This window comes from Buceros rhinoceros, unplaced genomic scaffold (assembly GCF_000710305.1).
Source record: "Buceros rhinoceros silvestris isolate BGI_N320 unplaced genomic scaffold, ASM71030v1 scaffold31171, whole genome shotgun sequence".
Classification (NCBI taxonomy): Eukaryota; Metazoa; Chordata; class Aves; order Bucerotiformes; family Bucerotidae; genus Buceros; species Buceros rhinoceros.
Window position 1 is genome coordinate 1 of NW_010395315.1, and position 12606 is coordinate 12606.

The following is a 12606-nucleotide window of genomic DNA, read 5'->3' on the forward strand; positions in this document are numbered from 1 at the left end:
CCTCCGGACCTGGCGAGCTGAGGCGGGCAGGTCGGGCTTCTCGGCGCGCACGCCTCTTGCCAGCCGAATTAGGCGCCTCCAGCAGAGTATCTGCTTCCCTCTTTTCCTTTGCTCACCCCAAAGCTGAGACAGTTTGTGTTGCAGAAGCAAAAAAAATGCTGTAGCATTCAGACATGGTGTTTTAGTGCAGCTTCTGTTAAACATGGGGCTGCGATCGAGCTGGGTCCTTCAGTGACATGAGCCATTCACTTCACTCCCTGCATCCAGTGCAATGTTTTGGATATCTTATTTTTCTTTACCTTATTTTGAACGTGAACGACCGTGGTTTTGTCATGGCATCTAGATGTGTCTTGGTGGTTGAAAAGAAGTCTTGGTGACTTGACGCATGGTCTGTGTTAGTTTCTGCTCTGTCTGCTGGGCTGAGGGTCTCTGCTGTACTAGGCGACAGAATCAGCTCAGAGCCCGTGCTGTGGGGTGGGGTGGGCTGGCCTAGCAGTTGGCCCGTCAGAACAGCCTGATAGAGGGTACGGATGCTAGAGATGCTGGTGTTAGATCACTGCTGGTGAGACTTACCTGGTGTCTTGTCCTTCCGCATTCCAGAGCTGACATAGCTTTGATCGGGCTGGCTGTGATGGGTCAAAACCTTATTTTGAACATGAATGACCATGGCTTCGTGGTAAGTGAAGGAAAACATGGTTCAGAAAGGCTGACGCACTCATGCTTGGGATGGAAATTGAGCTTTTTGTGGGTTGGAGTTTTTTATTTCTTTTCTGATGTGTGTTGTTTCCTCCTTTGGGTTATAACCTGGGCTGCCCTTTGTCCCGTTGCCAGAGAAAACCAGCAATGCTTGCCTGTACCTAGCTAGTCATTTGATGTGTCAGTGGATGCTTTTCCCCTGAAGTTTGCTTTGGGCTGGCCGTTAACTGTAGGTTCCCACAGCACCTGCAGGGACATGCTGCAGGTTCATCCCTGCCCTGTGTCTTTAGGGAAGGCGGATACAGGAGAGCACGTGGTGTGGGATCTTGTTTATGTAATTTGTAGTCTGAGCTAAAATAACTGTTCTGTTGGCAGCTTTTATTAACAGGGTTTCTTCTTCCCCTAGGTTTGTGCTTTTAACAGGACAGTTTCCAAAGTTGATGACTTTTTGGCCAAGGAGGCCAAGGGAACCAAAGTGATTGGTGCTCACAGCCTGGAAGAGATGGTCTCTAAGCTCAAGAAGCCCCGTCGCATTATCTTGCTGGTGAAGGCTGGAAACGCAGTGGATGACTTCATCAAAAAATTGGTGAGGCAAGCATCCTTCCTACCTGTGACTTCTTGCTCTCTGTTAGAGAAGTTTTCTCTGGAAGATCGCAACTATTTGTCATCATCACTGAGGTTTTGAATGCACAGGGAAAACCAAAATGCTGGTTTATTTTTGGCAGGTGCCATTGTTGGAGACTGGAGACATCATAATCGATGGTGGGAATTCTGAGTATAGAGATACCACGGTAAGTCCGTTTTCTACCCAGAGTGGATGAAAAAAACACACAAGTTTACCTCTTATCATCAGAATAGTCAATCAAGAAGATGCCATCTCTCCTCTGCTCAGGGAAGGCCAAACTGAGTTACCTCTGCAAAACTAGATTGTGCAGCCTACGAAAAAGCACTTGTTAGAGTAGTTAAGGACTGCTCTGTAAGTGTATTTTTACAGAAGTTACCCAAATCATCAGAGAATATTTTTACTGATGTTTTTTAAAGAGTAAAGGCCTTTAGAAAATTCCCTGTTACAATCTCAATGAGTTTTAAGGGAGATTTGAAGATCTAAAGATACTTAACAGATTTATTGTTACCTCTTAATCTTACATGACTGTAAGAAAATGCAGTCGGACAGAACTGCTGGTTTGGCTGCCTCAGTAATGGAAACAGCAGAGTAACTGAAAACAAACCCTCTTGTGAGCGGTTGCGTGTTGGGGATGCTTACATGCAAATATCACATTCAGATCAGTACTTCTGCACATAGCTTGTATCACCTCACGCTTAATTCTGAGCCCTTTCCCCCCTCAGTTCTGCTCTTTTCTCTCTGGTGCTGATAAGGACTTTGTTTTCTCGGCACGGCTCTTTTGCAAGAATCTATGTCAAAGCAATGGGAAGTTTCCTAATGTTCGCTTTGGTGTATGTACAAGCTTTCTCTGAGGTGGTTTTCTGGCATGTGCAAAGCAGAACTGAAAACCTCATTTTGTGTCTAAATTGCTAACTGCTGTTTGTAAGGCTCTGGCATTAAAATAAACTAAGTAAAGCTGCTCTGTGCTTTGTTCCAGAGGCGTTGTAAGGAACTCCAGGGAAAGGGCATTCTTTTTGTCGGAAGTGGTGTTAGTGGTGGAGAGGAGGGTGCCAGATATGGTCCTTCACTCATGCCAGGAGGAGCTAAAGAAGCCTGGTAAGTGTGAGCTAGTATATTCTTCTTCAGAATGGTCTGCAACAATCGTCTTCTATTCATGCTGAGAGCTGAGGGAGGGAAGAGAAAGGGCGTGGGCGTGGAGAGAACAAGATATGTTGCCATCTCACTTCCTCAAGGCTCAAGATTTCTCAGCCCAGCTGGCTTTGTGGGGCAGGACTGAGCTTTCATGGCAGGCAAAACAAAGGCATGTTTTTCTTCCACGAATCCAGTACATGCTTGGACTGACTGTTGAATGTATTAATTGTTTTACAAGTTGCTGCTATGCTGTCGAGCTGTTTTGTGCCCGTGTTACTGTGAAGGACTGTACATCAGTGATATATTAGACTTTATCCCTCGTTGCCAGTTCTCTCTGTAAATGTAGAAAGAAAAGGTGTGTCCCAGCTTTACCTGAGCGTGAGAATCTCTTAAGTCCCTGTCTGTTTGCGTTAGCATTTCGCATCAGTGTCAGCCTGTTCACATTTAATGGTACAAAGCCAGAAACAACACAAGAGAACAGTGGTGTGCTCATCTTTTTGCTAAAAACAGCTCAGTAAAGACAGACTGTGTCTGTCTTCTGTGTGCCAGACTTCCCTGAACTTCGTCCCCCCTCTTTCACAGCACCTGCAGCCCTCGTGTCACCCGTGCTTCTTTCCCAGTGGTTGCTTTAGGTTGCTCCAAACTTGTTCTGTAATGCTCTCCCTTGGCTGAGCAATTCCCTGCACTTCCCTGCAATTCCCTTGCACTTCCCGGCAATGTCAGAAGCTCCTAAGGACTGCAGTAATGCGGATAACTATATCCTCACTCGCATTCGAGGAGTTTCTTCCCTCCTTCCCTCTCCTCCTCCAGATCGCCCTGGATTTTTCATGTAGCTATGGAGCAGAATGGGGTTTTGTTTCAGCTCTGCCACTGATCCTCTCTGCATGTCAGCCTGAAACATGATCTGCCTCTATTACCCCATGTCTAAAATGGAGAAGGTATCGCTTGGATCCTTCAGGTGCAGTAAGCTTGTCTGCACGGTGCTCTAAGTGTGACGGCGGCTGTCCCCATTTTTACAGTGTCGAGATCTGGGAAGAACATACATTTTACTTGACGTTGCTCTGTGGAGGATTTTCAAGCTGCCAGCATGCCCTCACCCCAGCTGCCTTTTTGGCAGGTTTCAGAGGGATACTTCATGCCAGTGGGTTTTTATTGCTTTCCTTTGGTGTTTGTGTTCTCTGCCTGTCTGCTGAGGCGTATCATTCCTCCCCACAGGCCCCACATCAAGACCATATTCCAAAGCATTGCTGCCAAAGTGGGATCAGGAGAACCTTGTTGTGACTGGGTAAATATTTATTTGATGCTACCCTTAACTTGTGGCTAGATTCGTGTTGAGGTAGTTTGGTTGTGGAAGCTCATGCATGTTTGTCCTTAATAAAACCAGCAACATTAGTGGGTTGATGTTCCAGCTGGCTGCATTCAACTCCACCTTCCATCTGTAGGATAGGGTAGGTAACGTGTCCTAAACACAGCAAAGGCGGAAATCTTATGGTGGATCGTGCTGGAGTTACTAAATGGGTCTGTGAGCCGTGGCGTTTTTAGGTAGCGCTGGGCTTCCTTCCTTCAGGCAGAAGGAAGCCACAGGCAGATACTGAACACTGGGGAGGTGACAGCGCCATTGCTGATGGTGTTCTTTGATGTTTCATGATAGGTGGGAGAAGAGGGTGCTGGACACTTTGTGAAGATGGTGCACAATGGGATTGAATATGGCGACATGCAGCTGATCTGTGAGGCCTATCACCTGATGAAAGATGTGCTGGGCATGGAGCACGAGGAGATGTCAAAGGTGATCTGTAGGTTTTTGCGACTTGCCTTCTGGAGCCGTGGTGGCTGTCTGCCGCTGATGGAGGCAGCTGGGCTTGGATAAAGCTGCTGTATGCACATGAAGTTAAATTTTCTGACATGCCTTTTGCCAAGGGCAGTGCTTGAGCTTCAAATGAGGTAGGGAGCAGCAAGCACATACACCTGAATGTTTACGGAAATTGTCTTCACTTGCCCGTTCTATAGCCGATTTCTCCCCAGGAAGCACCTTCTTATGTAACGATATGAATTACCTTGCCTGAAAAAAGCTAGTGAAACACTGACCGTTCTAATCAAGCAGGCACATCGTGCAAAGATGTTGTTGAAGCATGTTGATAAGTATGATGTGTCATGAAAGGGCAGCTCTGTTTCCTGCCTACAGTGCCTCTGATGATAGGCAACAGGACTGGCTATGGCTCTGCCTTCCCCGTTGGAGATGGGTGCTCTGGCAGCTCCGAGGCTGGGGTGTGCTCCGTCCAGCGCAGGGCTTTCAGCAGTGCTGAAGCCACCGGCAGATGTGGCGGGATACCAGAGCCCAGTAACTGAGATAGCATGGCCCCATCTGTACGTACACACGTATGTATGTGTACGTATACACAGATCAGTAAGTCAGTCGATATACGTTGTAGATACATAATAAATTGGTGGGTGTGTGTATTTATATATACACTTTTCTCCTCTTCCAGGTATTTGAGGAATGGAATAAGACAGAGCTGGACTCTTTCCTTATCGAAATCACAGCCAATATTCTCAAATTCAAAGACAGCGATGGCAAGTACCTCCTCCCGAAGATCAGGGACAGCGCAGGGCAGAAAGGCACAGGAAAGTGGACAGCCATTTCTGCCCTGGAATACGGAGTCCCCGTCACACTCATAGGTAACTGGCTCTTTAATCCATCCTCATCTTTCCAACCTGCCTGTCCCCCATCACAGTAAGGAGCGTGGTAATGTCAGAAATCAGCCTGCACTGAGGTCTGGCTCACAGAAGAGGAGAAAAGTGTATATGTAAATACTCTTTTAGGTGTAGCAGTTGCAGTCTTTCTGCCCCTGAGAGCTGTCACTGCTTCTCTTTGCTGGGCTTGTTTTTACCTTGTTTCTCAAATGCTGGTACCACTGTTACCACATGTTGTCAACGTACCTGCCCAGCGCTGGTGATGCCTCAGTGACAGGTGAATGTAAGTGCTGTGCTAGATTGATGCAACTTTCCTCTCAGTATTCCTCCTCTCTGTCTGTCCAAATCCCATCATAGCCTTAAAAATATTAAAAAAAAAAAAAAAGAGAGAGAAAAAAGAAGGTGGGGGCAGGACACCCTCAAAATCTTGTTGCTTGACCTCTGCTTGATAAGTACTTAGATTTCTCTGAAAGCATAAGAATTACTTTCTTGGTATCCACCTAAGTCTTCTGTTTCTCTGTTTCAGTAGAACTTGGCTAACCCAGTGTGTGGTTAGGAGAACTTGGCTAACTGGTGTGATGAAACAGGAACATGAGGGCCGCACTGGTTTGCTGGTTGAGGAGCACAGACAGAATTTTTGAGAATGGCAGCAGACTGCTCCTAATGATGGTGGCTGCTGGTTTTCCACCACAACAGCCGTTTCTTTATACACTCGGGACTGCAGCTGGTTTTTGTTTTGTGGCTAATAAGGCTGCTGATCCAAAGCCAAGCTAAGATGATGGAAATGTATTTTGTAATTGTTTTGAATTATATCCCTGAAGTGTGAGAATTTACCTGCTCACATATGTGCCTCACAGACTCGGTACCTCCCCTAGATACAGCAGCCTGGCCTCTGAACGGAGCAGAGGCACAGGAGATGTAATCCCTCTGCAGCACGGTCAGAGTGCTCTCCTCCTGAGGGCCAGTGTGGACTTGCCTGTTGAGAAGTAAGATGACTCAACAGGTTCTTTGCTCTCAGACTGGCTTTAATTTTCATTTAATTTCCTTTGCCTTGGCTGGTCAAGTCCTGTTGTATTAGAAGGTAAGAAAAACTATATCCTGTGGGCTGGAAGAGAATAACTGCAGTGATAGTGGTTGGAGACACGTGGCTGCATTCCAGCAACGTACCTTTGCAAAACAAGTTTAGTAAAAGTGTTTAGTATTCCACTTCAGCCATTATCTTTCAGTTCGGGGCTTGGAACTTGTGCTGTTAATACTCTCCTCTTTAGGGTTCTTGCAAAGACCAAGGGTGGAGGAGACGCTCCCTGCTTAGTCCTCTGCAGCGGTGTTAGGTAACGACGGGTTGATAGGGAAGTGTGTGCAATGGCCCTTGTGCAAACATGGCCCTTCTTAGGGCAGTGGCTGTGTGAGCTGTTGCTGCATAAGCATGACTTGCAGGCTTCGGCTGGTAAAAGCAGAGTCATGCTGCTCCTGCTTGTTCCTGATTTTCTCCTCCCCAGGGTAGAAGGAAGATTTTGCAGCTTTGGAGAGGAGCCAGTTCTGGTTTTGATACGCTCTGTTAATCCTACTGCAGGGAGGACCCAGAACCTTGTGAAAACATTACTTACTCATCCTTTCTTTTGTTGTTTGGGTTATTTTGGAGTGTTCGGAATGCAGACTGTAGTAAATGTGATTGCTTTCCTTCTGTCAGACTCTGGAAAAGAATTTTTTTTTTTCCCATTTCACAATACCATCTACAATTGCAGATAAGAACAACTTAAAGCAGCACGATTAGGGGTTGACTGAGCCGGATCAAGGGAGTGGCATCAGGATTTCTCTTCAGAGCTGAAGGCACTGCTTGGCTAACGCCTTCGCCCTGGCGAATGACATTCAGTAACCCGCTTAGTGCTGTGGCAAAACTTTCTTATTGCATCTGAAGACTAGTGTTATGGGTCTACCAGATTTGTAAAACTTATTTCATCTTATCAGTTGCTGATTTGTTCTTGACTTTATTTGCTCTTATTTTGCATGTATGTATGTCAAAGCACATCTAGTTGATGTGAGCCAGCATTTATGCAACAGCTTTTTATCTTCAAAGCACGATACAGTAATCGGTGAAGCCTTCAGCCTCGCCTGCCCTAGAATGCAGCGCAACACTGCCGCTCTTTGTAGATAGGAAGAGATTTTAAAGTAAATTCTTTTAACTAAGAACTGGTGAAGGTTCCTGAAGATCAGTTTTCGTGCAGATGACTTGAGGCTTTTCCTTTTTTCACTTGACAGCCATATCAGTGAATGCTTAGCCGGTGCTGACTGGCGGTTTGGTCCCTCACAGTTGAAACAGCTGTTGAAATAATTGTTTTGTGCATCTCTCTTCCCACGGGACTGTGTCCCTATGGATGTGGCTCATCCTTAAGTGGTGCTCTCAAGGTGTGTTGGAGTTCAAGTATCTCAGACCTTACCAGTGATGCTGAGCTTTCTAAGTATCCTTTCCTACCATACTTTCAGGTGAGGCGGTGTTTGCACGCTGCCTGTCCTCGCTCAAGGATGAGAGAGTACAGGCCAGCAAGCTGCTGGATGGGCCTAAAATGACTCAATTCAGTGGGAACAAGAAGGTGTTTCTGGAGGACATACGCAAGGTGAGTCCTTGTGCTTGCCAGCGTCCTCTGTTAAAGCAGCATATCAAAGCAGGTTCTGGGTGCTGTAAACCCTGGTGAGGAGCCCTTGTGTGTACATGGCATGACAGTTGGTTCCTGCTTTCAGCCAGCCCGTTGTGCCTTGTCTAGTGGTGCCCACAAAGCACAAAAAGTGTGACCAGCTCCTTTCCTGACCAAAGAACAGCGCTGAAGGAATTCAAGTCTGACCCATGGTGGGCAGTGACAACTAGCTGGGGTGCAGGGGTCATAATTCATGCACAGGACCTTTCTTTCTTACCCCTCAACACTCCCATCTTTGTAATGGGGATAATGGCTCTTGATCTCTCTCGGGACCAAACTTCCCAACAATTGTAAAGTATGTTTCGGTTCTCAGACAGCTGGGATATGGCATGTGTACTCAGTGCTGATGAGGTGTGGGCTAAACAGAGTGTGTGGACGGTGAAGTTTCTGATTCAGCTTTGTGGGACTTCACTTGGAATGTGCATTTTATTTTTTTAGGCCCTGTATGCTTCCAAGATTATCTCATATGCTCAAGGCTTCATGCTGCTGAGACAAGCAGCCAAGGAATTCGGCTGGACACTGAATTACGGTGGCATTGCACTGATGTGGAGGGGAGGCTGCATCATCAGAAGGTAATTGAGATGGGGAGCTAATTTAGTTGCTGAGGGGAGAAGAGTAGACACTTTGGTTAGTGTGGAGCTAGACTGACAAGCCTAGAGATTTGATGGGAAAATCCATGGAGCTAATCTGCTGATAAGTTACTGGGAGGCTCTTTCTGTAGACGGTACTGAAGGTTACCAGATGCAGCCAATTTTCTGATGGCTTAGCTACCACAGGTTTTCTTCAGGTTTGGTTTTGTTTGCATCCATCTTGATATTTGGAGTCTGAGTCTGGGTGAGTCAAGTTTGGGTGCTGTAAGGTTTGAATTTTGGGCCTTTGTTGGAAGCTATGAAATTTTATTCCTGGTTTACGTGTGTTCTGCCTAGTGTGTTCCTGGGAAAAATCAAAGATGCTTTTGATCGAAACCCTGAGCTCCAGAATTTGCTGTTGGATGATTTCTTTAAGACAGCTGTTGAAAACTGTCAGGTGAGTTTCCAAGGAAGGTAGAGTGTAAAAACAATAGTTTTCCCTCTGGACTTCTTCAGCTTCTTTCCCAGGAGTTACCTTCACAAGTACATTTAGACTGAAAAATGAGAAGGTAGAGAACACCCTTGAAACCTGTTTCTACAGCAACCTTAATCCCAAAGGTCTCTAAACAATCCTTAAGATCCTCGGACTGTGTATGTGCATCTGTACACACGTAATGTATGGATGTAGGAACTCATTGGCTATGGCTTCAAGGTACTCGTCTTTAGCAGAGCATACCAGTCTTAGAGGAGCAGGACAGGAAAAAACCCACATAGTTGGAGCTGGCTGAAATTGGAGAAAGAAGTTACTGTGGTGAGGTAGGCTATACTGAGGTCTGAAGTGGCATTTGCCAGACACCAGACACTCCTTGAAAAATTGCCTACAAATGCCTCTTGCCTGTTTCATCAGAAGGTTGGAGAATGTTAGTTCTAGGTGAGGGAGAGAGAAGTGGGTTGCATCGTGGAAGCACTGCTTTATAAATCAGCACCCAGAGACGTTAAGTGGTGAACCAAGGTCTCGTGTGATGTGGCAAGTTATATTTGTACTGTCAACCTAAAGATAATACAGGAGCAAATGAACGTGTAGTCCTTGTTGTGTCATGGTTCTTTTAGACTCTAGCCAAGCTACTATTAGGAACTGAAGGTTTCCATTTTAATGGTACCGAAGAGCCTCAGGCAGAAATCTAGCCATTCGGAAGAACACGATGTCAGGAGAAATCTCCAGCGTGTGTCACATTCTCACCACTGCCCTGTGTCTTGTGCCTGCTGTGTGTTTGGACTGCAGTTGTTCAGAGTGTAAAGCTCTGCTTTATTACCGTTGTTTGCAGTAGCACCAAAATAACAATGTTCCAGACTCGCTGTTCATTAGACCTGGGTCTGTCCAAACAGTGTCCTAATTTGGATGGAGCTGACAGGCAGAACTAAAACCAGATTATCTGGCCAACAAAGAAGTCATCTATTATCATTAATAATTCTGAATTTTCCAGAATCAGATGTGCAGCTGAAATGGGGATTATCCACATGTCTGTCTGAAGTATCGTGCTGACCCCCTTGGGTGGGCTTTGTACTGTGCCTGGTGAGAGGTCCTGGGAGTGCCTCAGTGTTTCCTCAGTATGTTCCCCACTGTGTTCGAGCTTTTGGGAGGCACTGGTTATGCTGAGGTGAAAGATCAACATCCTTGCTCGAGGCTGTGGTGTGATTACATGTGAAGCATATAACTGTTGTTGTAACTGTGTCTTACTTGCCATCGGTTTGGATCAACCTTGTTTGTGGAAACAAGAAATCTGCTGTATTGGCTCAGATCTGGTCATTAGATTTCATATAATGTGAAATAGCACGTGCTGCTGGACTAGAGTGGTTCATATGCCTGCACGTTCCTCTGAGTGAGCACCAAGTCGTTTCTTTTTTGGTTTTTTTCCTATCCCATCTTTTCATCTCCCTCCCAGGACTCCTGGCGCCGTGTCATCAGTACCGGGGTGCAGATTGGTATCCCTATGCCCTGCTTCACTACAGCACTTTCCTTTTATGATGGATACAGGCATGAAGTATTACCAGCCAACCTGATTCAGGTGGGTGCCTGGAATAGGTAACAGATCTTCTGGCTACTGAAATTACCATCATGTTGTTAGTTAAAGTCTGGGCTGAAGGCCATGGCAGTGTGGCCTAATGGCTCCAACAGCGTAAAGATAAAGGTGTAGACTGCCTAACGCAACTCTTTAAACCTGAAATTCATATGGGATGTCTGGATGAAGAACACCAAGGCATTGGTGTGACGGTGCCCAGCATGTGTTAGAATTCCATCTGCGAACCGAGGGTGATGACATCTTGGAATCAAAATGCTTTATAAAGAAGTACCTTTGAACCTTTGGATGTATGTAGATCAGTACCCAGCAGAAATAATGTATTTTCTACAAGAGAACTCGTAATTCCTAGATATTACTAAGTGTTTCATTGCAGTGATTTTGCTAATAATAAGAAAATAACCTTGAATGTTAGAATGGTGGAGGCAGATCTTATTTGTAGTAATGCTATAGACAAGTGTCAGTGTATGCAACTCCTGGTACTCACGTGGCTGCGATCTTCACGTGTCTGTTTTGTGTGTGTGTTCTTATTCTAGGCTCAGCGCGATTACTTTGGCGCACATACATATGAGTTACTGTCAAAGCCGGGTGTATTTATCCATACTAACTGGACAGGCCATGGAGGAAACGTGTCCTCCTCTGCCTACAACGTCTAATGGAAATATTTCCTCTTGAAGCCAAGATACTGTAGATCTTAGATATTCCTCCTAGAATATCACTTTTTACTGTACTGTGCTAGAACCTGTGTGTGGACACTTTTGTAATAACTCATGGGTATATTTCATATCTATATATCTCTCTCAAGATACATAAATCATGTAAGAAAGCTAAATAAATTTGCTTATAAATGCATTGAGGTGTTTTCTTTCCACTGCTGCTGGCCAAAACTGGCTAAGATGTCCTTGTGCAGTATTTCATAGAATGCATTTTGTAATGGTAATATTTTGATTGTGTTATAGTGCGTAAACTCATAGGGGTCAAGACAGAGACGACTGCGATTCAGTAACTGCTCAAGTGGAGAGTGGCAGAGAGCACAGCAGCACTGCACAGGCTTGCAGGGAGGTGAAGGCCTTTTTTTGGTCGCTGTTGTTTATTCATAACAGGCAGTAGCTTGGTGCTTCAAGGTTAGTTCCTGGTGTTCCTCTGCACGCAGTCTTTCACACTGTGAGCTCACACTGCTTTTTCTGTGGAAGAGTGAAGGGTGGGATGGATCGTGGAGAAACGCAGATGCAGGCCAGGGGTGTCACGGCTGATACTCCCGTCACCCAGCCATTCTCCCTCCAGCTGTAGTTCCCGGTTTTAAGCTCTGGCACAAACCGTTGGCTTAGCTGTGCGCTTGCTCTCCTTTCTCCAAACCTCCCTGCTTCTTTGCCCCCTCTTCCACGGGGCCGTTAAAAATGCCTGCAGCAGCATAGCCCTGTTTGACATCCTCTTCCTGCAGTCCCACTGCCAGTCTTCTTTGGGACTTGGGAAAGTCACCTTGGGAAAATTCGCCTGGTTTGGTTTTTTTCTTTCTGAGAACCTCTCAAGCGTTATATTTTATGCTGCGCACTGAGTAATACATATTCTTTTTTGCTGCATTTATTCCTGCTAAGACAGTTAGCTACTTAGGTATTAGTTGAGTATCTGCATAATTAGCAAAAGATTACTTCCAGTTTAAAGCAACGTTTTGGCAGATTATGTTGTAAGATTTAGGAATCCTGTAAAAGAAGTGTGTGACAAATGGCAGATGATGGTGCTAATGGGAGGGTCGGTTTGCCCCAGCGTTTGGGGTTTTGGTTCTCCGGCAGGAGAATTGTTAGAAACAACCGTGGTGAACTGTCAGAAGAGTCTTGCCAGTCTGTTGTGTGCCCTGGTGTGGTGTTTTGGGTGAAAACGGGATACTCCCACCAATCTATTTTAGTGCCTAGTGCTGAGAAAAACATCTACGCCGTCTGGAAGCCCTTGTGTGAGCCCCGAGGGACAGGGACAGGGAGAGCAGCCGGTGGTGCCAGACGCGGGCATTCACCCCCGGCAGAGGGACGATCTTTCGCGGCTCAGGTGAGTCCAGGACCTCGTGTCGGTGTTCGCACAGGAGGGCTGCTGTCAGCACCGCTCAAACCGGACCCTGCCGGGGGCGCAGC

General features: G+C 46.0%; 1 protein-coding gene across 1 annotated transcript; it reads left to right on the forward strand.

Moving 5' to 3' along the window:
• The first annotated feature begins 596 nt into the window (after window positions 1-596).
• PGD (phosphogluconate dehydrogenase) lies at window positions 597-11333 on the forward strand. The gene is made up of 12 exons (XM_010145515.1): window positions 597-676; window positions 1103-1282; window positions 1422-1487; window positions 2298-2416; window positions 3668-3737; window positions 4104-4238; window positions 4939-5128; window positions 7628-7758; window positions 8275-8408; window positions 8763-8862; window positions 10349-10471; window positions 11020-11333. The coding sequence occupies exons 1-12, from the start codon at window positions 632-634 to the stop codon at window positions 11137-11139; spliced, it is 1413 nt and encodes a 470-aa protein (XP_010143817.1). The 5' UTR covers window positions 597-631; the 3' UTR covers window positions 11140-11333.
• The last annotated feature ends 1273 nt before the right edge of the window (window positions 11334-12606 follow it).

Excerpts from the sequence above, each read along its gene's own strand:
- PGD (XM_010145515.1), top strand. The coding sequence starts at position 632 with ATGGGTCAAAACCTTATTTTGAACATGAATGACCATGGCTTCGTG. Across the intron at positions 1,488-2,297 it reads CTGAGTATAGAGATACCACG|AGGCGTTGTAAGGAACTCCA; the intron begins GTAAGTCCGTTT and ends GCTTTGTTCCAG. Across the intron at positions 8,409-8,762 it reads GGAGGCTGCATCATCAGAAG|TGTGTTCCTGGGAAAAATCA; the intron begins GTAATTGAGATG and ends TGTTCTGCCTAG.